This window comes from Rattus norvegicus, chromosome 20 (assembly GCF_036323735.1).
Source record: "Rattus norvegicus strain BN/NHsdMcwi chromosome 20, GRCr8, whole genome shotgun sequence".
Taxonomy (NCBI): domain Eukaryota; kingdom Metazoa; phylum Chordata; class Mammalia; order Rodentia; family Muridae; genus Rattus; species Rattus norvegicus.
Window position 1 is genome coordinate 24,327,501 of NC_086038.1, and position 26,189 is coordinate 24,353,689.

The window sequence follows — 26,189 nt, forward strand, 5'->3', positions numbered from 1 at the left end:
TTTGGCTGTGGGTCTCTGCATCTGTCTAAGTCAGATGCTAGGTGGAAATTCTCAGCGAACAGCTTTGCTAGGCTTCTGTCTGCAAGCATAACAGAGTATTATAATCGTGTCAAGGATTGGTGCTTGCCCATGGGATGGCTCTTTCTCAAATTGGGATAGTCATTGGTTGACTGTACAATCTCGGATCTATATCCCATGCCTGCATTTCTTGTGGACAGAATAAATTTTGGGTTGAATGTTCTGTGTGTGGGTTGGTTTCCCTATCATACCAATGGGTTTCCTGCCAGGCAACAGGAGGTGGCCTCTTCAGGTTCCCCAATTCAATGAGTCACAGCTAAGGACACCCCCATTGATTCTTGGGCACCTCCCTTATCCCAGGTGTCTGTCTGTTCTTGGAAATGATCCCCATCTCCCCACCCCTGTCAGTTGCAGATTCCAATTCATTTTTGTGGCCATCTGGCCATCCCTCCTGTCCCTCCCCACATCTGATCCTGAACCCCTCATTTCCCTCTCCCACCCAGTTCCTTCCCTTCATCTGCCTCTTATGACTATTTTATTTCCCCTTTTAAGTGAGATTCAAGCTTCCTCACTTGTGCTTTCCTTTTTGTTTAGCTTTTGTGGGTCTGTCAAGTGTAGCTTGGGTATCCGGTATTTTATGACTAATATCTACTTATAAGTGAGAACATACCATGCATGTCCTTTTGGGATTGGGTTCCCTCACTCAGGATGATATTTTCTAGTTCCATACATTTGTCTGCAAAATTCATGGTATCTTTGTTTTTTAATAGCTGAATAGTATTCCATTGTATAGACACATTTCATTTTCTTTATCCATTCTTCAGCTGAGGGACATCTAGGTTGTTTCCAGTTTCTGGCTATTATGAATAAAGCTGCTATGAACATATTGAGCAAGGATCTTTGGGGGGGGTGGTGTAGCATCTTTGGGTATATGCCCAGGAGTGGTATATCTTGGTCTTGAGGTAGAAATATTCTGTTTTCTGAGAAACTGCCAAATTGATTTCCAAAATGGTTGTACAAATTTGCACTCCCACCAGCAATGGAGGAGTGTTCCTTCTTGCTCTAAATCCTCGCCATCATGTACTGTCACTTGAGTTTTTGATCTTAGCCATTCTGATCAGTGTAAAGTGGAATCTCAGAGTAGTTTTGATTTGCATTTCCCTGATGACTAAGGACTTTGAACATTGTGATTTTCCAGTGAATTCATGGTGATTTGGTTTAAAGGAATCAATCGAATCCAACTTGCATGGATCATGCTGGTAATTAAAAGAAAATCTGGGTTCTAGGCCTACAATTTTTTATTGGCATGAGCAGGCTTAGTGGTTAACTCCTGGCCAGGTGTCATTATATAAGGTAAAACTGGAAAGGTTTCAGTCTCAGAGTCTCACATACCAATTAGTTGTGTGTCAATACTCTGGACAAGCCATTTGATCAGCATTTATGCACACTGATATTTAACTGGTTTGTGTTTCTGGGCATGGTTTCTGCTTTTACCTGCATTTAGGAGTAGAAGACTTGTTAGTGGTAGGTGCAGTTTACTTTTTTACATGGAAGATTGTAGGAAAAAGTAATTAGGAGGAGGGAATGAAGCTGATATTGGAAGATCAACAGCATCCAGTGGGTATGGCACCTGGGACTTTAAGGCATCATTCAACTGGGTCTTACTAATACCTTCATTTGAGGGTAGAGTGTCTCCTTAATAAGACAGGGATTCACAGTCACTTTGCAGAGGACATGTAGCGAGGACACAAACCGCAGCCTACAGAGCTCATATTTTACTGTGCTCCCCACCACCGTGTCTTAAGATTTCTCTATAAGACCAAAGGGCATCTGATTTTTACTTATTGTTAGTTTTAGCACATACTGAATGCTGTTTTTCTTAAGGATTGGGTGCAAGAAACACGAGTGAGACTTTACATATAATCTTTGGTGTTCAGAAGATTGTATGATGACAAATGGGCCTTGAAGTTGGGATGAGTAAATGAATGAATGAATGAGTGAGTGAATGAAGGAAGACAGGAAGGAAGGAAGGAAGGAAGGAAGAAAGGAAGGAAGGAAAGGAGGAAGGAAGAAAGGGAGGGAGGAAGGAAGAAAGGGAGGGAGGAAGGAAGGAAGGAAGGAAGGGAGGAAGCAACTGAACACTTCCTTCGACTTGTTCACATGCTACTCAAAGCTGTGGAGATGAATCAGCCATGTTCCTCCTGCACAGGTATGAGTGCCTGTCTTCTGAACTTTGAACCCATGCAAAAAAACAATGGGCAGGAAGCTTCTGTAACCCCAGTACTTGAGGGCAGAGAGGGAGACAGTTAAATGACAAGTGATACCCACTGGCTCAGATATTCGAGCACTCGGTCCCTGGTGGGGTTGGTAGAGCTGTGTAGGAAGGTTGTGAAACGCAGCCTTGCTGAAGAAAGCATGTGACTTGAGGTGAGCTTTGGGAGTCTCTAATCCTCACTCCTGCTTCCAGTCTGTTCCACTGTTTGTGCTTCCTGTTTAAAATGTGATCTCTTTTGCTTCTTGCTCTTGCTGCCTGCTGTCTTGGGTTTTGCCATTATGAACTCTCTTCCTGGAACTGTAAGGCAAAAGTAACTCTCCCTTCCTCGAGTTGTCTCATTCAAGTTATTTTATCACGGACGCAGAAAAGTAAATAAGGACAACCAACAGCCACCCCTGGCCTACATGCACACATACACACATACACATGCACATAAACACACATACACATACATACACACATAAGCTCACACATACATATACACATATACATATAAGCACACACACATACATACACACATATACACATACATATACATACATATATGCATATATACATACATATGCACATATATATACATACATATACACATGTATGTACACACATATACATACACATACACACACAAGCCCAACACATATACATACATACACATGTAAACACATATATAATACACAATACATATATACATACTTACACACATGTATACATATAAATATCCATACATATATACATATATATGCACATATATGTATACATACACACATACACACACACACACACACACACACTCTACAAAATCACTGTCAAATATGTAGCCACTGAGCAGTTAAAACATGGCTATTCTCAAATAAGAGTTACAAGTTTAAAATACATCTCAGGTTTATATGAGCATAAAAATGATAAAATATTTAATTAATGACTTTTATACAATTAATAGCTGACATGATAATATTTTGGGCATATTGCATTTAGTGAAATATATGGAAACTAGTTTAATCTGTCTCTTTTTATTTCCACACTGTGTAAGTGTAACTACTAAAATTTTAAGAGCATAATTGCTTTCTATTTCTGTTGGCCAGCATGTATCTAGAGCCATTAAATCCTGGGCTACTTGCTTTTCTGTTCCAACTTCCTTATTAAAATGAGTGTTATTCATTCTCTTTTGAGTTATCATAATGAGTTAGGTTTTAAATGTAGAGTTTTGTATGCAAATTTATGCTTGTGAGGTTAGGATCAGCCATTAACAGTTAGAAATGTTACATCCAGATAGAAAACACTCCATCTCCAAAGAGAACAGGGTTCGTTTGTGTATCTTTCCTACTGAGAAGCTGTTCTTTGTACCATGGCTATCTCACAATCCAATGTTCGCAAGATGAGGTCAAGCCTCTTCGCCCTGGCAACCAAGTGTTCAGGGTTGTCCGTCATCTGCTTTGGCTTCACTCTGTGCTCCTGCAGACACTTCTATCTTTGACTTCTACTGCATTCTGAAACCTAGGAATCCGAAGATGGCTGTATTCATACTGTTATTCCCTCATGTGGGATTGTGATTTTCCAGAGCACACTGTTGCCCACTATTCAGAATTCAAGCTGACTGCTGTTATGTCTTGCTGAATCCCTAAACTCTTCTCATTCCATGGTGTTTTCTCCCTCCTCCAAAGTCCAAACACAAATGTTCCATCTCAACGTTATTCTGAGAAGTATCTGGTTTTCTACTCTAGGAGACTTTGCACCACCAGTGGAAAGAGAACAAGTCAAAAATAGAAGGAAAAAAGCCTTTTCAAATGAGGAAAACACTCAGCACAACCAGATCAGACTTGTAAACATGTTTGGCCATGAGAAGGTTCCTAGGCCAAGAAGCGGCAGCCCAACCTACTAAGTGCTGTGCAGCCCAACCTACTAAGCGCTGTGCTCCTTCTCATCGAGTGCATTTCTGACTCAGCTACCACATCCTTTACCCACCCAAACAGGAGAGTTTCCAAGACATCCTCTTAGAACAGTTGTTGGTTTGTGTACGAGCATAAGCATTGGGTTTATTTTTTATCTTTTTTTTTTATTTTGGGTCTTTACCAGAGAGAGGAGGAGGAAGAATAAGATGGGCCTCTAAAAGCTGTGTTTATTTATAATCGAACAGATCCTTATTTGATAACAGATGATCAATTAAAGTGAAGTGTGAAACTTGCACAGCATTCTGTCAGGAAGCAAAGGCATGAGGAGAGCTGACAGCAATCAGCACTTCTTGCAAGCAGCAGGAGCCCCTCTCAATCCTGCTCTCTTGGCACCGTGGCTCTGCTAAATCGGGCTCGCCATTTTTGCGAGTGGGAACAATCAGCCATGTAGGTAGTAGGGAAGTATTATAATTAAATGTCCACCCACTTTTTCCCTTTTGATGAAAGGCTCCCGTGAAACATACTAAAATAGGGTACATCGAGATACATGAATTTTTGATGAGTCAAAGTACTGAGGGATATGGCATTTTCCAGAAAGGAACTATATAGATTCACAGAAAATTCTCTGTCCTATATTGTTAACAGAAACATGTTTACTGGTAACTAATATGGTGAAAGACAAGGGACAATGTTCAGGCCATCACCATTTTAATTAGCATCAGGGGTAAGGCTCAGAAAGAACAACCTTGCCAAGAACAAATTATAATATGGCTAAGATGTTAGTTGGGTGGGGCGGGGTACACATAATAAGACCAGCAAGGGTGGGGCAGAGGCCAAAGGATCACAGCAAGTATAAGGCTGGCCCCGGTTAGACAGCATCGCTTAGGCCAGCCAGGGCTAAACAATAAGTCCTTGTCTCAAAACAAAAGAAATGAACAGAAGAGAAATGAAAACAAATTACATAATAGCTATCATAACGAACAATGCATTTATTCACTGTAATGACAGTCTTTTGAGAGCCATTAAATCGCCAGATGAAAGACAGGCAGGGAAATTTTTTTTTGAGATAGTCAAGTGCTTTTCGATATTACTTCTCTCACATGCCTTCTGAACACAATTCCTCTACAGATGGTTTGTGTCTGCTCTTGATAATGAATGACATAGGCATTCACTGATACTTCAGTAAAGGATTTTTTTTAAAAAAATATACTCACGTGACCCGTCGAAGAGATGACTTGACATATAACTAAGCAAATGAGACAGAAAGTGTAGAAAAACACCATTATGTTTATTCTGTATTGGCCGACTACTCCTGAGCACCGGGCCTAGGCTCTGTGGTTAACATTCTCTGTGAGACTCCACTGGAGAAAACTAGATTTCCCTTTGCAGATAATTCTGGTTTAGTGGTGGGAACCAATAACATCTGTTTCTTTATTCAAATGAGTACCTGAATGCGCCCTTGGATGTTTTGTCTTCTGTTCCTTTTCTCTTTTCTTCTCTTTCTTCCTTTTCTTTCTTTCTTTCTTCTTTTTTTTAAGGTTACAGTTTAGCCATTATTTACAAAGTTCCTTTAACAATACAAAGTTTTTTCTTAGACAATCTGATAGGAATTCTTTAAAAATGACCTTGTTTCCCCCATTTAGGTCGGATTTGAACGAGTCCACTGATTTTAGATTTCTCTGACAAATATAGTTGAAGTCTGAAACCCTAGATACGTGGAAAATAGCTTTTTCTCCAAGTCATTTAGAACTTAAGGCTCCCTGTCCTGCTATGTCAAATGACCCAGCTTGGGAATAAGATGGGTATGTGTGCATGTCAGTGTCGGGTGCTGGGAGAGAGATGAGAAGACACTGGTGAGCTAATGTATACAAGGAAAACTCAATCAAACCAATGTATTTAACCTCTCCTATTTCTCAGGACTCTCTTGATGTCCTTGCGTCTCCATTCATATGTTAAATTAATAAGTTTTCTCTTTTGCTTTCATTAGGTGGCCTTTTCCAAATCAAAGGTTTGCCTGGGAGATAAAAGTGGAAGTGATTTGGAGAAGTAAAATGCATAGTTATATTAAAGAGACAACAAAAACTTTTGCTTTTGTCTTTCTTAGGAACCTACTAATCAATTGAAAAATAATAAATCAATAGGAGGAACTTATACATTATCTTTTCTAAACTCCATCTAGAGATAAAGCAAATGGAAGAGACCAAGGATGTATCACTTTTTACAATTAAATTTTTAATTATAAATTATATAATAACAAAAAAGGGAGGAGTCTGAACACAGGTTGGGAAAATGGACAGTGGTTTTCCAGAAGGCTCGGTGGGGAAAAAGAGCTGGAAAGATGGTGTGAGCCTGAGGATGGGGGAGGGGCACCATGAAATGCTGTCTCCCCCGACGTGACAAGGCTTTTGCTCTCACAAACTCATTGTAGCTGTGGTCGTGTGACAAGTCATATACAGGATCGAGACCAGACAGCAAGACCAGACAATATCCCAAAAGGCAGGGGGTTTGGAGGTGATTAATTAAGGTAGGAAGGAGACATGTTAAGAGGTGTTCGGGGCAGGTAAGGGGGGGTTGCATATAATCGAGATATATCTATATGTATAGGATTACCAAAGAATTAATAAACAATATTCCTAAAATAAAATATTATAAAAGGTAGAGCAGAGGAAGTTGCCCTTGGTGGCATGCAGTAGATGAAAGGCAGCCATGTGTGTTTGGCTATTCCTTCTACTGAGCCCAGAGCCACCCTGTCTCCCACAGGGCTTGCTCTGCCTCTGCTTTGACCAAAAGACTACAATAAAGTGAACACTAATTTCCGGGCCTGAGCATTAAGAGAATGACAGCTTTTGTTTCTTGTTTTTTGTTTGCCCTGACTAAAGCAGGATAGGAAAGACAGGGGAAGTTAAGGGATCATGAGAGAGGAAAAGAGACCACCAGTCCTTCAAATTGGTTGAGGTCTCTCATGGCTGAAAGTCAAGGACTTCAACATAGCTGAATAGTTAGTCAACTCAAATGTCTGTACTTCCCTTTCTGAGAAAAATCTCAAGGACCAAATTATGAGCCAATATTTATGACAAATATGTACGTGTTGACTGTGGAGAGAGCTCAATGGATAGAACTCTTAAATGCAACTATGAGGACCTAAGTTCGGAGGCCCAGTACCCCATAAAGCCAGCCTAATCTCAGCACTCCTCTGACAGGATGGGAGACAGAAGTACTGTAATCCTTGAACAAGTAGACAACTTGGTATATACCTCATCTACCTCTGCTGAGCACCATTTCTCATATGTAAATCTGTCAACACACGTCATGAACCACTTTATAATTTCATTTACTAAAGGAAAACCCAGTAGATGAAACTCAGTCAAGCTGGACTTTGTTGTACATGACTTTAACACCAGCAGTCATGAGGCAGAGGCAGAGGCATCTCCATGAATTCAAAGCCAGCCTGGTCGACAAAGGGGGTTCCAGGACAGTGAGAGCTACATGTAAGACATTGCCTCAGCAAAGTGAGACGAAACAACACAAATATGCCTGGTCTGGTGAGATGGCTCAAGACTGACGCTGCTTGCTGCTAAACCTTTAGAGTTCAGTTCTATCTCCAGGGCACACATGGTAGAAGAAGTGAGTCTTGGTAATTTGTTTCTGATCTGCACACGCACGCCACAGCAGGAGCATGTCTACAGAGATAACCCGTCCACCACCACTTATGCATCAGCACACACACACACACACACACACACACAACTGTCATAAAAATTAAAATACTCATATATTTTAATTTATTCTTTTAAACTTAGACATGGGTCAAAAATGGCACTTGAAAATTCACACACACACAAAATCATCTACTAGATTTTCATTAAGATACACAGAACTCTCTCCTAAGAAGCCAGAATTTGCCTCTCCGGCATGTGGTATACCACTGTCTTGTCTTTTCTTCTTAATAAACTCCACTTTATCTTCCTACCAAGTCACCATAAATTCTTTTCTGTGGTATAAATCAAGTTCTCAACTTCGGCTGAGTAGAAATCTCTAGAAAGACCCCCTCCACGGGCCATGTGACCTGTGATGATATCGTGGTGACCCTCTTAGAACCTACAACCTACTTTGCAAGAAGCCCAAGGCACATGGAGAGGCTATGTTTTATCTCTTTTCAACAAGGCAAACCTCTCCATTGATCGCTAACACACATGGGCATGGGCACAGCCCTCTTTTGTGTCCAAGTGGGACACATATTTGGTTGCCTCTATCCCAGCTAACATATGAGAAAGACAGATTCCTAAGGAATCCTAGAAAAGAGCTGTTGGCCTCTGAGCCAGAGAAGGTGAGGGAGTGATCATAATGAATAGTTGCTTTAAGCTAATAAGTTTAGGAGTTATTGTGCATGGAAAAACTCACTGAAATTGAAAGTGACTTAGACCACAATGTACCCATTTAGGTTGGGGTCTGAGGGAAGTGTAGGAACTGCCACAGCCCTTCATAATCACTTTATTCTGCGTTAAGGGGATATTCAGATTTAAATAAAATCCATTCTCAGTCTCCCAATGGCTCATAACTCCAAAAGCTTCTCTTCTTTAATGTTCACATGGAATGGGGAATTCTCAAAATCCTTGAACATTTTAAAATAAATTTTGTAAAGCTCTATCTGCATGATAGCGATCTATCACTTGGTTAAAATATTAAGGGAATATTTATGGACATCCTTAAAGGCAGTACATTAGCAATATGGAATGAACGGGAGTATTTTTTAAAGTATTTGAAGAAGCTCTAGATTAAAGTAAAGTAAAAATAACTTTTAAGTTGTGAGATTATTCAAAAATCTTAAAACCTCTAAAAGGAATTGTCCACAGAAAGTTCAATAGTGCTGTTTGGGGGGTACCTGGAAAAGTAGGGGCTAAAGAATGTGGAAAGGAAAAGAATCATCATTCAGAGCCCTGATGAAGTCTCTCCCCAGCTGACAGTCAAGAATTCCAGTACAATTAGTTGGAGGCTGCCAACAGAGACAAACTTCCTTTTATATGAAGATACTTCGAGTAAGAATATGAAAATATCTACTAAACCACGCTTTCTCCCCAATTGTGAAAGCCTTTTGAATATGGCCATACTCCCTTACAAACTGAGATCTTACCAGGAATCTCACAAACAGGACTATAAGCTCCCTTTACAGGCAAGTCATTTCTGAACTCTCTTGTACAACTTTTGTGACCTTAAAATCTGTAATCCTAAGGAAGGCCCCTCAGGAACCACTCAATGACTTCTCTGAGTCCCTTAGTCACTCTTTGAGATATGACTACAAAGTAATACACATGACTACTGTAAAGACATTTAAAAGGAATTCTCTTTTGAGGCACCAACGCCCACATGGAAATGATTGTTATTTTTAAACAACTCTCTATTAACTTCCAAAAATAAATCTATTTTAGAAGCACTTCCTAATAAATTCCAACTATGCCCATAATAACTGGTCCCAAAATTCTTTTAGACATCAAAGTCGAGAATCTAGGCTTCCCTTGAGTAGAGGTCTCTGGAAAGAAGTCTCAGGGCTGATGAGTAAGCCTTGTCTCCGGCCCTACCTCCTGCCTCTTTACAGTTTGTCTAAGGTGTCATTTTTTGGGAAGCAGCACAAAGCCACAATTTTCATAGAAAGACTAAACCAGAAAATTGGAATGAAAATACATTATCAACAGACATCAAAATTTACTTTCAAAGTGTATCACAAAACTAGTCCCCCCCCCCATTATTTGGTCTGATTTCCACATAGAAGCCCTTATAAAGACATGTTTTGCAGCTGTCAGAGAGTTGGCTTAATTAGGCAGCTCTTTGTAAACCCTGCCCCACCAATAAATACTGGAGGAAGGTGCGTATGAACAATAGCCAACCTAGATCAACAATAGATCACTGAATCTCTTTACTGAAAGTTATAGACCCGACGTCAGCCCTGACACTAATTAGGGTATATGGCTTTATTTTCATCAAATGCTCATCAGAATAATAACACTTGGGCTGTCTTACAGATTTCTTGGAAAATACATAGGCAACTTCTAAGCCAGAGGTGGGGCAGTTTCGGAAAAGACATGGCCTTAGCCATAAAGTAAGTGTTCGTGTATTTATTTTTCTTTTTTCTATCTCTGAAGACTAGAGTCAAGTAGGAGAGTTTACAGTAAAAATGCTAGCTACGTTGAAATTTGTTCCATGTATTTACATTAAAGGTGTTAAAAAAAACACCCTGTGCTACTATGATTCTAATTTGAGTTATGATTATTTCTCTCACATTTACGAGCAGTTTAGGCAATAACCACACTTCACTGCAGAGCTTGTGTCCATGAAGGAAGACGTGGCCATCAAATGTTTAATTGCCAGCATGGAATTGGCTCAGAGGATCCTAACAGACACTAGCTACAATCACTGACAGAAATGACTGTACGTGTTACATCCACCGCCAATCTCAGCACTTGGAAGGCAGAGGTAGGTAGATCTTTGTGAGTATAGGAGCAGCCTGGTCTACATAATACATTCTAGACTAGCCAGGGCAACACAGTAAGATTGAGTGTTAAAAACAATAATACACTGGTATGGACCAATTCTGAGTGGCAGCCAAGAATCAGCTCTGGTAGAAACACACATCCCGCTCCTAATCACTGGTTGTGGTGTGCATCCTTGCCTGAAGAAGTTCTTCCATACAGGGCCTCACCCACAACCCACTTCATAGTCCTCAACTTGTTTCTGGCCTCGTGAGTAACTTTGCCTGAAGAAAAATTTCCATTCACGCCCTCTGCTTCACTGAGCTGAGTTTTGATACTCATGATTCAACAGGTTCTACTCGTTGACTCTTGAGAATCTCTTATCTAGAGCCCTTCATAATTCTCTTACCGATCTGCCATCCTGCTCCTGAAATTGTGGGGTTGTGGTCACACCTGGAGCTGCTAAACGGAGGTCATTATGATTATCATCTTTGTCATCTCCCCCTAGTCTACTCTCCCTGTTTAGTTTTCCATGGAACTCTCTCAAAACCTGCCCAATCTTCTGTCTTCTTTATTTTGCAGAACGCAGTATGTTCAAGAAAGCAGGGTGAAAAGACCCATGAAACTCAGCAAATAAAACGCACGGCATGGAGTATTTCATACATTAAAACTAGAATGGTAAGAAAATATTTACCAGGACGGAACTATGAATTTAGCTTGTTCTTTTGTATAGTGCCACTAAAATGGGTATTTAAAGTCAAAACAATAGTGAGCACAATTTCACACATCTTTGTAAATAAACTGCTTCTTTTTAAGCCACTGAAGGGTGGCTTACACCATTTCACTCATAAATGTCTGTATCACCTAGGCTCAACTCTGAAGCGTTTGTAATATGTTGGCAATTGTTTTGTATACAAGAATTCAGCTGTAAATGGAGAGAGGAACCTTGCTTTCCTGGATGGGAAGCAGCTGCAGTTACGGCACACTTACCTCCATGAGCCTGCCCGTGTGCTCATGAAATATGGAGGCATAATCTTTGATTTCCTTCACTTGGCCATTCTTAGCAGCTTCAATGAGGACCAGGAGTGGAACTGTTGTGTCCAAGAAAGAATCTGATATGTGATCTATAATAGCTTTGCGGAGCTGAGAAGGGAAAAAAAGATCCTCTTATTTCCAAGAAAAATTTCAGGTTCTTTTCGAGTCTTATGATCTCATTGCTTCTAAAACCCATATTTTACACATTTCTTAAGCAATACATAATGATTGTAATACACGGTACAGAATGTGAGCATCCTTTATAAGCAAACTAAACAAAATACTCAGGATTAAAAAAGGCAAGGCAGCAATGATTCCCTGGCTCCCATAAGACAACAATTTTTATTATATTATATTATATTATATTATATTATATTATATTATATTATATTTAAATAAAATTAAAATTGTAAGTAGTAATTCAGTATTTTCTCTTAAAAAAATTACATGGTAAGAAAGCTCAGCATGTGTACATGCACATATCATATTTTAATAATTATTAATTTATAAAATGCTTTTTACTTATTGGAAGAATTGATCATACATTTTGATTAGCTAAATTGTAGACTTAAATTGTGGGAATTAAATCCAGTGAGATCATGAATTGCACCAGATGATAACAGATTAATAGAGCAAGAAGAAGAATAAATGAACTTGATGTCCAATTCCCTTCATTTGCATTAATTGTTCTTGCCCTCATACCTTAAATTATTAAACGACTATAACATCCTACCACAATTAGTTCTTTTAAATTAAATTATATGGAAGTTTATAAATGACATCATATAATTGATGTACTCAGCAGAAATTTTCTGAAATTTAAAAAAGCATTCAAAATTAATTTTTTTGTACTTATAACACTGAGATGACAGGGATTATATCTGATATCTTTTAATAAACAAAATCAATGATTATGAGTGAGCCCTAAGGGTTTTGGATCAATGTGACCATTTAGTTTAATATCCTTTCTCAATTAAAAAACATTAAGATCAGATAGAAAAATTGTAATTTGCCTCTGTGAGGAATATATTTCTAAAGCCAGTTGACAGCTAGTTTTAAATAGTTTGAGAACTGCTGGAATATAGCTCAGTGGCAGAGCCTTCCATTTGTGAGACCATAGATTCCATTCTCAGCACTTTGAAAAATAGAAAGAAGGGTTGTCTTCCTATAATAATTATAGGATGATAAACCCATCAAGGCTATCAGCTTCTTATAAGAAAATCCCTTTGCTCTTATTGGCAGGACTGGCTGAGAAGTGTTATGAGATTTTTTTTCCATCACCTGACAACATCTTAGACTTCAGGAAGATCCTCGATGAAGTTTGCTGCTCATTAGAAGTAGGGTAAATCACTAACAGCAGCAAATTAATATTTACTGAGCACTTGACAGGGCGTAGGTAAGAGGTCACAAGGCAAGATGATGGCCATCAATGAATGAGTAGTGTGTTTGCAGTTCATGAGGAGTAGATCAGAGAAGTCAAGGGCACAGGATAGGATTGCAGTTCAGAAGCACATAGTGTGTACATTTCAGAAACGTAGGGGAGATATATAAAGGGTTCCAGAGAAGGGAAGAAAGTTTAGTGACAGCCCCATGCCCCATTCTTTTGTAGAACTTGTAACTTGGGTGCGACAGATAACTCTGCACTATAGTTCTATGAGGGTCAGAATATGGGAGTTAGCTCATTCAAATGGTATAAATGTAACCTCGATGATAGATGCATGGGGAGGAGACCTTCAAGAGTGCATTAGGAAGTACCAAGATGAGGACAGGCCAGCAGAAGAGGAGGACTTTAAGAGGTTGAGAGAATAGCTAAAAATACAGAGTACCAATTACAAAAACAATAATACCGGGGCTGGGGATTTAGCTCAGTGGTAGAGCACTTACCTAGGAAGCTCAAGGCCCTGGGTTGGGTCCCCAGCTCCGAGAAAAAAGAACCAAAAAAAAAAAAAAAAACCAAAACAATAATACCAAACCGGTGTCAGCACTGTCACAGTGGATTCTGAACAGCATTTGAAGAGGTAGGTATTCCGAGACCAGTGAACCCATATAATCTAGCAGAGGAGTGTGGAGCATTAAACATTATGACTACAAAAACCCAGGTGCCTGAAGTATATGCATATGTACATGTGTATGCATATGTAGGTATAATACATATGTGTAGTACACAAGTACACACTCACATGACATCATATGTCTATGATATATAGATAGATGGATAGATAAATAAATAGATATAAAACTCTGAAGAGAACTGACGTAGACAACAGCAACAGTCTGTAGTCCGATCTCTAAGGAGGTGGCTGGTGAACATGACGAGCACAGGTTTCATAGGAAGTTTGATTTAGAAATTTTACCACTATTTCTTCAAAAGTAACTGGGAAACAAGAAGGTAGAGACACCGAGTGTGAATTGCGAGATCTGCTAATTTGACTGAGAGATGAAAAAGTAAGATTTAGTGCTAGCTACCTTGAAACATGTACTAAGAATAGGCTTTTCTTTATCTCACAAGAGGAATTTGTCAGAAATCCGTGACTCGTGGAATAGAGCTTTTAAGGGAAGGCCTTATTTCCCCCCAGAAAGCATTTAACCCAGGCAAATAAACAGCAGAGTTAAGCATCCCACAGTTTTCTGAGAAGTCTCTTCCTCATCTGCTGATTGTAAACCTTTTATTCCAATGCTCAGCACCATGGTGAAAGGTGACACAGAATTGCACTACACATCCTCTGGATTAGTCTTCAATTTTGCCTCTTGCTATGGGTCTCGGTTCTAGGTCCTCTGAAGAGATCCTATGAATCTTCTAGTTATTCTGCCTCAAGACCTGTTTCTACGTCTCTGCGAGACTCTCACAAAAGTAAGACTGCAGCCTGCAAGTTCTAGAATGCCCACATCCCCAGGAATGACCATTAGTAATAGCAAGAGCTATTAGGTCTGGCCCCCACCATTGGCCAGACAGTCTTGAGAAGAAATTTTGACTCAGAGAAGTCCTCAGGCTCACTACTTCCTATAGCTGCAGCCTCAATAGGATATGCTCCTATTTTCTTCCTTGCTTGGCATTTACAAAAAAAAAAGTTTATATTTGGAAACACCTTAAAATAAAGTTCCCACACTAAAGGACTGCATTAAGGTTCTGCTCTCATGAATGAGATCCAATCTAAAACAGACACCTTCCTCTGTTGTTAAATGCCAGGTTGATCCCCACTGACAGGTTTCACGTCTTCATACACTCTTCTTTGCAGATCTCTCTCTCTCTTGCCATTTCTGCTTTGCAAATCACTGGATGTAACTCTGTGGTGCCCTACATTTTGTTGACCATAAAAAGGAGTTAGAATGGGATAAAAATAAGCCAAGTGGACCAGGACAAATGTAGAAAGACTGGGGTTGATCTGTTAGGCAATTTTCGTCATTTGTCTTCACATATTCCTATGAGGTATTCTCTTTATACCTTGCCTATATATGTATTAATTAAATACCCCTTAGCACAGTTATTTCACTCTGTTTTCCTGTCCAGGGGCTTATTTTGTTTCTTTCACTTGGATGATACATAAAAAGAAATCCTAAAGAAGATGCTAACATGCCAATTTTGACATGGATGTTGTAGTGTTAAAATTTGAAGTTAATGGGAAGCCAATAGGAGTTGTGGGGTATGAATTTTCAATGAATACTTGCCTGTGGTCAAATGTGAATAACGCTGGAGCAAAGCCAAACTGAGGGGCTTTCTATCTTTTCTCATTGTAGCTTAGTAAAAGGTTTTGAGGCTTCAATTTTTCTATTTCCCGCTGATATAAGTGGCTTGGTATCTTGAATAAAATAATATACTTCTCTACAATTGAAATACAAAATTGAAAGCCCCATGTGGAAGCTGTAAGAAAGCCTACGATAGTTATCAAATGAGGCAACAGAAGGAATATCTTGTAAGGGGAAGATACATGAGAAGGAAATAAGTATTGTAGAAAATATTCCTCCTTCCAGAATCAGAGAGATTCTTCTTGTACATACAGGTGCCATTTTTCATTTTAAGTAAGTGAGCAAAATATGCTTTTCAAAGTTTGACTGATCAATAAGAACTAAATCAAGTAACAATTCAGCATCTGGTCACTGTGCCAAATTTGTGGGATGTAGACTCATAAGAATTTAATATGTTGATGATGACTGATAAAGGGCTGAGAATGGCTTTCCAGGGGTTGTCTTTGTGCTCTTGTGTGGGAATCAAAGACGTTACAACCCAGGCAAACAAACAATTCAATAATCAATCGAGTGGTTGTGCTTCTTTTACTCACTGCTGTCAGCATTCTATTTTCTTTGATAGAATACATCATTACTTCTGCATCTATGAACTGTAATGCTTTGTCTTATTAACAAGTGAGACTTTTAACCCGCCTCCAATGAAAGCAAATGTGTCTCATTCTTCATGAGACAGTAGAAGTAGGATGTATTTGGATGTCGTGATCTTTAATGAAGTAAAAATTGGAAGTGTTTTAAAACGTTCTTCATTTATTGGGAGCTCCAACAGATAAGTAATTCTCAAGTAAATAGTGGGAGATCACGTAAAAGGATAAAGAAAATGACATTTTGAAAAATGTGTAAAATAATTAATGTAGGAATAATGGACAACAGGTAGGTTGGTGCGCTTGGTTCTGGGGATTTTGAAGGGGACACAGTCCATTTTCCTTGTTCCCCCTGCTGTGGTGCTCACACACTCTAGCTTTATCTATATCGCACCTGGGATGGAACCTTGAATCCACTAAGTGAAGTTAAGCAAATTGATTTGCTTGCAGGCTTGTTTAGCACTGTAGCATTACTTCTTACTTCGAGGATGAAAATCAAGGACAAACAATACACCTGTTGAAGAGTTCTGGAAATATTCAGTAAGGGAAAAGCTGATGATAATTATCATTGGAAAAGTTTGCAATTCATTGAGAAGAAAGTCCTCGACAAAAGATGGCAGAGGAGAAAAGGTTATGGTAAAAGAAGTATACGTGTACTTAAGTGCTCTCAGAATTAATAAGAATGCCTGCAGAGAAAGCAGCTAAGGTTGGCTGGGAGAAGTAGCACCCATACTATTATTGAACTCGGGTGACTTAAGATTCAAAGAATGACAGGAAGTACAGAAGGGGTAGAGCTGAACCTACTCTATATGAGCATCCCATATGCTCATATAAACATGATGAACATATGCTATGAACATGGTGGTGATCTTGTGATTGTGTATGGAAACAGGAGGTGCCCATTTGCTGAGAGCATTAGGATCTATCCTTTTATCAGAGGTGGGTGAGCGTGTCTCTGATGAGGAGGAACTGAAGAGGTAAAGGACATTAAGAATAAAAATGTGTGATCAAGTCACAGAAGATGTAAGGCACCAGGACAAGAAGTTTTACTCTGCTCTTAATAAAATGGGTAAGCAAGAGAAGGTGAAACAAAAAAAAATGACTAAGTCACATGCAAAAACATTCCAACTTCATGCTCTGCAATGGCCACTCTACACTTAGACATTCCTTAGAAATGTATGGAACATCTTATAGGCTCAATCATTCTCTGACCTAAAGCAATGGCATTTCTATTACTGATGAAAAGGTAATGGTGATGAAATAGATAAGGATGGATGAACAAAAAGAGAAGTTCTTGGGACAGTTTACTAAAAATAAAGTCAGCTCTAGAACAAGAGACAATCATTAAATATTTCAAAGACAGTCTAAGAGCAGGGCTTTGCTTTTGTGGGGAAAAGAGCATATGTAAGGCACTTAGAATAAAAACTCTTAAACGTTGAAAGCATAAAAAAGATGAAGAGATTACTCATTTTACAGTTTCAATTTTTCTTTCTTTCTGAAACACGGTGTCATGTAATCCAGACTCTTTTTAAACCCATTTGTAGCAGTGGGTAACCTTGTGTTTTTTGATCATCCTGCCTCTGTATCCTGAGTGCTGATTTGACAGGTATGGAACACCATGTCCAGTTTATGAGTTAGGGATCAATACCGAACTACAAGTATGGCAGGAAAGCATTCAATGAACAAAGATACATTCTAAAACCTCAGCTACATACTCAAACTGTATACCCAAAGAATAGACTCCACAGAGGAAAAATCAAGTCATTTTGGTTATGTGGGAAGAGTATTTGGATAATGACAATCACAGCAAGTAACAATAATAGTCTTGAAGATCGAGTGTCTCCAAAGATGGTTCTTCATTTCATGTTTTTACACGTGTGCCATTTCTCTGAATGGTCCTAACTGGTCCCTCCATTTAAAGTGAATTTTGTGGCTGTGTTAAACTTGTATAATGCAGAAGAGACTATTTTAGGCCTAGTCTTGGAAGTTTCTAGACTCTGTACAATTTTGCCTAAGCCTAGAATATTTTCAGCCTCTAAGACTTACTGCTGAAGAAGCACACCTTCTGAAGCTCATTCTGAACTCTGGCTGGCAGATCAACTCAACTGGTGTAGGTTAACACTCCTCTCCAGGATGACTGATTCATACTGGTTTCTTTCAGCTTCTGACTGAATTGCTCTGATTGGCACCATACCGTAATCTTTGGCAATATGTTCTAATCTTCTGGCTCATTCTATCTTCACCTGTGTCTAATTTCTCTCTCTCTCTCTCTCTCTCTCTCTCTCTCTCTCTCTCTCTCTCTCTCTCTCTGTGTGTGTGTGTGTGTGTGTGTGTGTGTGTGTCTGTTCTCTCTTAAGTAGCCTCCCTTTCTTTTCTCTCTGTTCTCAGTAAGAGTTGGGCATATCCCTTCTCTCAAATCTTTCCCCGATCCATCTCTTTGTCTGCCACACAATTAGACATCACTTACAAACATGGACATTTCCTTCTACAAATTAACTTTACCCTCATTGTTTGGGATTAAAGGTTTATGCTAAGGGCATTTCTGTATTCTAGCCAGAGTATCCATGTTGCTGGATTAAAATCCCTTCATATGGAAAGATAGAGGCACGAAATACTATAGTTGATATAGAAATAGCTCTTCCAAACTGAAAGAAGAGCAGAAGGGGCTGGGCAGTGTAGCTGAGCTGGTAAAGTGTTTGTTGAGCATGCAGAAAGCTCTGGCTTCATACCTCACACCTCAAAACAAGTGTGGTAGTGTATACCTGTAACCTTTGACCATTGGAAGGTCAGAAGTATGAGGCCAGCTGGGAAGTATGGGCCTATAGGAAACTGTGTACCAAAAACGAGGGAGGAGAGATCCCAGAGGAATTCTGAGGGTCCATGCTTCTGGTCCTCGTCTAAGTCCTGACTCCATGACCCTGATTGATTAGTGCCTAACCACACAGTATGACATTCTCACCTGTGCCACAAAGAGGCTGCTCTGGTCTACTCCTTTAACTCTACCAAGTTAAATTCAAGCTAAGAAAGCATATTGCACAGAATTTAAATTTCACAGCCGCCCTATCCATGAATCCTTTTTTATTCTGTATCCTAATCTACTTCTGAATTAAAATACGGCCCAGCCATTTCTCTAATTCTTCCCATTTAACTAGAATAATATATAGCATTTAAGGCTTCTGGTTAAAAGCTCTTTTCCCCTGCTTTTATGAGTTAATGGTGACCTATTATAGCTGTTCTTCATAACGAAAAAAATCTGGTTATTAGCAGTGGAAAGGATAAGAAAACAAGGCCTAGTCAGGGAGCTGGGGGTTCAAATTAACTTGTGTCCTAACACAGGGCTTCTCAGCTCCTTAGTAATAATATCCTTCCTGATCTTCTAATTCTAGTGACTCTCTACCAAAAACAATATAGTCTCAACAGAAACTAATTTTTGAGGCAACCACAACTCATAAAGAGGAAAAATTGGAGACTCTGAACTACTAGAAGGCCTCTGAATTAGAATGAGAAATTCAGCTGTACTTTTCTTAGTTAATTGTGATGTTTTGAAACACTGTGAACAAAGCAACTTGGGGAGGAAAAGGGTTCATTGGGTTTATACTTCCACATCACAGTCCACCACTGAAGGACATCAGAACAGGAACTGAAATAGCACAGGAACCTGGAGGCAGGAGCTGATGCACAAGCCAGGGAGGGGCTCTGCTTATCATGGCTTGCTCAGTCTGCTTTCTTATAAAACCCAGGACCACCAGCTCAGATGACCCCTCCCCCTCTGAACATTAATCAAGAAAATGCCCCAAGGTTTTGTCTATTTAGAACCCAAATTTCTGTCCTCTTAGATGCCACTGACTGTGTGAAGCTGACATAAAAACCAGGCGTGCACAATGCTGTCATTAAGTCAATTTACCAACACCACTGAACATTCGGTGTGCTAGAAAATCATGTACGTATGATTTATTTTGTATAGAAATGGATGTGCATGTATATGTGTACATGTTCACTTGTACACAGGTGTACATGTGTGTGCTGTATATGCATGTGAGGACAGAGGACAACTTTAGTTGTCATTGATGATGACCCATACCCCTTTCATTTGTAGGCTGGCTGGAAAGAGAGAACCAGGAATTCACTTGTCTCTGTCTCCTCAGTACTTGGAGTACAAGGCTACACACACAAATACACACACACACACACACACACACACACATGCACACACACATATGCACACACACACGCACACACACATATGCACACACACGCACACACACGCACACACGCGCACACACACACACACACACACACACACACACACACACACACACACCTGGCTGTTTCCTAAGAGGCTTCTGTGAGTTGAATTTGGGTCCTCTTGTTTGCAGGGCAAGTAATTTACCAACCAAGCCACCTCTCCAGTCCGGCACTGTGCATTTACTTAAAGTCCAAAACCCTCTTTCACATTATGCATCGCATTTTATAAAAGATTCAGAGATGAAACCCATGCCTCATGAGGACAGAGCCAAGATTCCCTTGCAATTTGGCCTGACATTAAGACACATGCTCCTTTCCCTGTCTTCTGTTTGCCACAAAACATTTGAGGCATACAAATGTGGAAGGTAGAAGCTTGCTTGTCTGGTTTTCTGTTCCTTAATTTTAAATGACCCGAAACCACAAATGGTATGAAAATGAATGAGAGCTCCTTTTCCTCTTATTCCTGTCCAGTGCCTCTCTTTCCTCTCACCTGTCTGCGGAGGTCTCTTGTCTTCTTGCTCATGTTGACTATGGCAGTATTCAGGGTATTACTCCTTTCCGTCTTTCCAATCTGCAAGAAAGCAAGATACTGACATAAGCAATGCTACCAAATTACTCTTTATCACTTAGCAATTTGCTTTCGAAATTTCCTGAAAATAACAGCTTGGAAATTCAAGAATAGTTTTCAAAACTGCTATGACAGTGCATATGATTCATGAGCACTTCACTGAAACACCAAGTAGAATGGCGATTAGAGCGCACATTATTTTCTTCCTTAAGTGTCTGTAATATTTCTGATACAGGGCTTGGTCATATTCAATATGGCAGTAAGCAGAGCATTGTCTCCAAGAAACTTTGATCTTCATTCTTAACAAGTCAACTCCTTTAACTGCTAAGCATGCAATTAGCTTAAAAGCATTAGGTGCCCAATTTGTCAACTTCCGTGGGAGTTTCTGAAGTCATTTTCTTGGTGTATTGTGTAAGTTATGCAGAGCCATATTGGAGTTTTGCTAAACACTAAATAAAATATGCAGTGCAAATTCATACAACTTGCAAAAGTTGACCACAATTTTAGCTGACAATATTCCAAGAACAAATTGTTTTAAGTGAGAACTCATTGCTGCTTTTGGCTCTTTAAGAAAATTTGTGTGATACCTTTTCATTCTGTAAGCAGAACTGTTCTCTGTGTGACATCCTCTAACCTAAGACTTGGGCTTCTGGACACACAGAGAGTCACCTTGGTTGATGTTTTCTATATCATATTGTTGTGGGAGACAACTGGGTTGAATCTAATCAGGCTTTCCCTGTGATACCTCCTAGAAAAAGATTGGAAAAAATCATTGTGTTTCACCTCTAGGAAAATTGCTGCTGCTTTTAAATTAATAAGCTGCAAAGGGCTCAGAGAGGGGACCTTGAAAATCAGCAGCTGGCCACTGAGCTGCCAGAATGGAGTCCATGAAAAAGGACACATGAAGTATAGCACAGGCAGGCAGAACATCAGACACTCTCTCCCATCAGACACTCATCCCCAGCTCTCGGAAAAACCCTATACCCCCACGATCACAAATAAGTTCTTGCCTCTTCTTGTTCCCCTGCCATTTCCCCACATGCTCATGTCATTCCTGGACTTTCTCAGAACCCTTAGAGCAATTACTTGCAAGGAAGTTATTGAACAGATGCGTCCATAAATTAGCAACTTTATTCAAGGTGCAACTTGTTTTAATTAGGGCTCTATAACAAGCCAGGAAAGTTGCTGATGAACATAGAGTTTACCATTCGGCCCAAACACACAACTGAATAACTCTTTTTAGCAGCTGCTGGTACCCACTAAACAACAGTTATGCACAGATATCTGTCATCTGTGCCATCACAGAAAACTGGCCATCACTTGAGAGGATGAAATACGATGCAGATGTTTGCTATTCGTGGACGTATGTCTATTAGGTTCTCCTCAGAGATGTAGACAATGGGAGAGAGCGTCTCCTGGCCTTGACATGTCCACACATTTCCACACACACACATGCTCTTAAACACACAGGTGCACACAACATGAAAATCAGAGACTTTCAGAGTATAACATGTGCTCATGATAGGAACTGCCCACAGTAAGAGAAATGAGAAGGAAAAGAAAGCTCAGTAGGAGATATTGGCATTGGGCTATTTAACAGAAAAAAAAAGAAAGTTCTCGATTCCAAAGCAATGGTTGAGCATGTACTCAAATGAAACTTGTGTTTACTTTAACAGCTACAGATAAGCAGTCTTTATATTAGCAGGAGACAATTGTGAAGCATTAATTAAGAGCTATAGAAAGTAATGGCACCAACAGATCTACAATGGGCCTCAATACAGTTTCTAATTTTACCTGGAGAGCCTAGCCTTCATGCTCTAGCTTTGTGCATTATTAGCTCTTGGTTATATCCTTTCCCATTTCATGAAGGCAGAGATCACCCCAAATGGGCAGGAATTGGGACAAAGAGATCCCCATGCCCTCTCGCCCCTGCCCTGGCATTGGGAATGATATGAGAGGCTCCTGTTGTGTTGGCTGTAAAAACTCATAAGCCTCTGTGCTGTGATTCATCAGAACAAGTAAAAGATGTCAGCCTTCCTAGACCGAGCAGCAGACAAGCACAGAGCTCTAATAAAGAAGGACGGGAGCTGACAGCAGGACACGATTCAATAAGGACTTTAAAGATGATTTCCTAATTTCCACCCAGAGCTTAACCCTAGTTTAAAATATTTCATTGGGTCAAAGGGACTTTGTTCCCTGGGTGATAATAAATAGACCCTCGTGCTATAGGTATTATTAAGTTTTCTCTTTTATTCCTTCCTTTTATCTCCCATCCTCAATACCTTTCTTCTTCCTCACCCCTCGGTTTTTATTGGGTTCTTGCTCTATTTACCCAGATTTATTTGGCTTCACTTGAGCCACTTTATACCTCTTTATTCCTTTTGCATGGCATAAAAATAAATAAAGCAAGGAGAAATGGCCCTGTCCTGTTTAAAAGCACCTCATACCTTCTGTTTTCAAAGCCTTAACAAATCACCAAGCAATGAGCTAAAACTAAATGCAAGTTCTGTGTTCTGCAATGAGGGATAGCTAGGGCAGGATATTAAAACACAGCCATAGATAGCAGCCAGGGCCTGCCTATCACCAAGAATTCAGAAGGGAAGATGCCCCTTTAAAGAGTCCTTGACAGGATCTGTCTTGAAGTCAGTACAGCCCTGCTAGTGACAAAGAGGTGACTTTCAGAGAGCATCAGGGCACACTAGGAAAACACACACTAGGAAAACAGCACGGATCAAGCACTGTACAGAGAAAGCCACACATTCTCATCAGAAATAAATGTCCCATAAGAAAAGACTTTGAGGAAAACGGTCCTGAGCATGATTTGACCCAATAAAATACCATTAGAATTGTTTTGTGCATATCAATGTCATCCTGGATATGATCTTGACTATGAATCTTTCCATCAATGTTCTATGTCACTAACCACTGATACAATTTCTTTGGAGCTGTCTACACCTTTGGAAATGAGCATATGAATTTACTCTGTGATTTACCCTAACCTGAGTACCTGTTTTGTACTCAGCCTCAGAGAACTTTCTAATATTACGTTGTTCAAATCAGTAGCTACTTTACATAACCATTTAAGTATAAACTAAAATGTAATTATTATGTAATAACATTAAATTTTGATGTCCTCAGTCTCAATTTGTACTAGTAGTAATAGTAGCAGTAGTAGTGTGTGTGTGTGTCTGTGTGTGTTTCTCTGTGTGTCTGTGTGTGTGTGTGTCTGTGTGTGTGTCTGTGTGTGTCTCTGTGTGTGTGTCTCTCTGTGTGTGTCTGTGTGTGTCTGTGTGTGTGTGTGTTTCTCTGTGTGTGTGTTTCTGTGTGTGTGTCTGTGTGTGTGTCTGTGTGTGTGTGTCTGTGTGTCTGTGTGTGTGTCTGTGTGTGTGTGTCTGTGTGTCTGTGTGTGTGTGTCTGTGTGTGTGTGTCTGTGTGTCTGTGTGTGTGTGTCTGTGTGTGTGTCTCTGTGTGTGTGTCTGTGTGTGTGTGTCTGTGTGTGTTTCTCTGTGTGTGTGTCTGCGTGTGTGTCTGTGTGTTTGGTGGCCGGTATACTGAACATCATGGATGTGAAACATTTTCCTTACTACAGAGGGATTTGCAGAATAGTGTTGTGTTAAATACTTGATTCTTGTTTGCATGCAAGTAATATTTAAATGGCAATCCAAGATACTGGAGAGCAACCACACAGTAAACTAAACTGTCAAATCTCAAGCTACTTACCCTGTGGTAGAGAAAGCTGAAATTTAATTACATCTGCTTTTGCCTTAAAACTTTTCCATCTTCCCCATTGCTTGTGAAATTCACAACAAATTCTTGATCTTGGTGTCAAAGGCCTTACAAGACTTAATCTTGGGTTTGCTTATTAACAATTAATAGGACACCTCGATGGGTCCTTTCTTCTAGACAATGCATCTCAACTCAGGGTCTCTGCTTAGGAGTCCCTTCGATTATTACCTCCTGTTCTTCTCGGTACATGCATCTTTTAAGTTATATATGTCAATTGCTGTACCTTAAGAAGGTTTGTGGTTCTCCTTGGCTGTCATTAGTTATTCTCTTTCATACTTTCTTACTCTTCTTGGGATTTTTCAATAGCATGTGGTTTGATAAAGAGTTCTATGTAGTCAATAAATTTTTGTGATCTATTCTATGACAGACACCACATGAGGACCAAACAACACCTTCAACACAATCTGCCTCAGCCGAAGACGTAAACAGAGACACGGAATTTGATAGAAACATCTGGGACAACCTGGAGATTGATGGGCTAGCACTCTCATTAGGTTGAGGGGAAGGATGGATTCCCAAGGAAGCAATAAAGCAGTACTGAAGAATATCTGAGACTCAGACAAGTAAAGAGAAGAGCAAAGGACGTGGGGCGGGGAAGGACAGCTTGAGCAAAGGCCAGAATCTTAAGGAATATTTGACAACTAGCATAAAATGTGTGAAGCTTGACCTGTTGGCCTTTGCCACACTAAGAGATGAAATTGGTCCTACAGACAACTGAGAGTCATACAATTTAATCAAGTGAGTGAAACGGTCAGGCCATTATATCAAAGGGGCTGGAGTCTTCACAGTGGATTTGAAGGCATCAGAACACAGGCAGAATTAAAATTAGGTGGCCACGGCCAAAGCCTGTAAGAAGAATGAGATGTGCTGAAGTGAATTCAGCGAAGCTCAGAATAAAGGAAAGTGATGGACTCGGGGCACTGTTTGAGTAAACGAGGTAGGATAGGAACTGGCAGATGCTGGCAGGTGAAAGAAAGACAGCAATGCGTGCTGCTGAGCAGTGATGCGTGACTGGGTGATGGGGCTGTGAACCGAAACACTCATTGCAAGAGGGGATCTTGATGAGCACAAGGATCTCCATTTCAATAACGAGATCTGAGTAGCTGCTTGCTTGTATCACTCCGAAGTTTAGAACTCTTTTGCACAGATTTTGACACATGTAGCAATAAACAATGCCTTGCACATGTAAGGGTTCGAAAAATACTTGCAGAATAACAGAGAAAGAAAACAATTCCCATAATGCTGTTGTTCCTTGATTTCTTTTTTTTTAAATTTAGAGAATACTTTATTAGTTTTTGTAATCAAACCCACGTAGATAAGACCTTACATATTTAATACAGTGTGTTACCCCTGTACAAATGGAAAAAACTTAAGTTCAACATTTCTAGACCAATATGGCTGTTAATTTCTGTACAGTGCCAACTCAACATAGTAAACGGGGATACTTTTTTCCAAAGTTGACAGCACAGCTAAAGTTTCAAAAAATTCAAATTATATATCTGTATATATATATTTATATTTATATAAAAAGACCAATAATAGCAGTGTGTTATGCATCAACAGCAGCAACCGCTTTTCCAGGTT

General features: G+C 39.7%; 1 protein-coding gene across 8 annotated transcripts in view; it reads right to left on the minus strand.

Annotated features, from left to right (window-relative positions):
* The window catches only part of Ctnna3 (catenin alpha 3), a 1,585,684-nt gene that overhangs the window by 714,485 nt on the left and 845,010 nt on the right, over positions 1-26,189 (minus strand). For 7 of the 8 annotated variants that reach the window (NM_001426985.1, XM_039099277.2, XM_008772944.4 and 4 more), the window contains 2 exons: positions 20,742-20,822; positions 11,637-11,789 (listed from right to left, as the gene is read on the minus strand). In NM_001426985.1, the coding sequence (NP_001413914.1) occupies positions 11,637-11,789; positions 20,742-20,822 (234 nt within the window). Of the gene's footprint in view, positions 1-11,636; positions 11,790-20,741; positions 20,823-26,189 lie in introns of those variants that run through there. The other variant, XR_010060727.1, reaches the window with a different exon arrangement.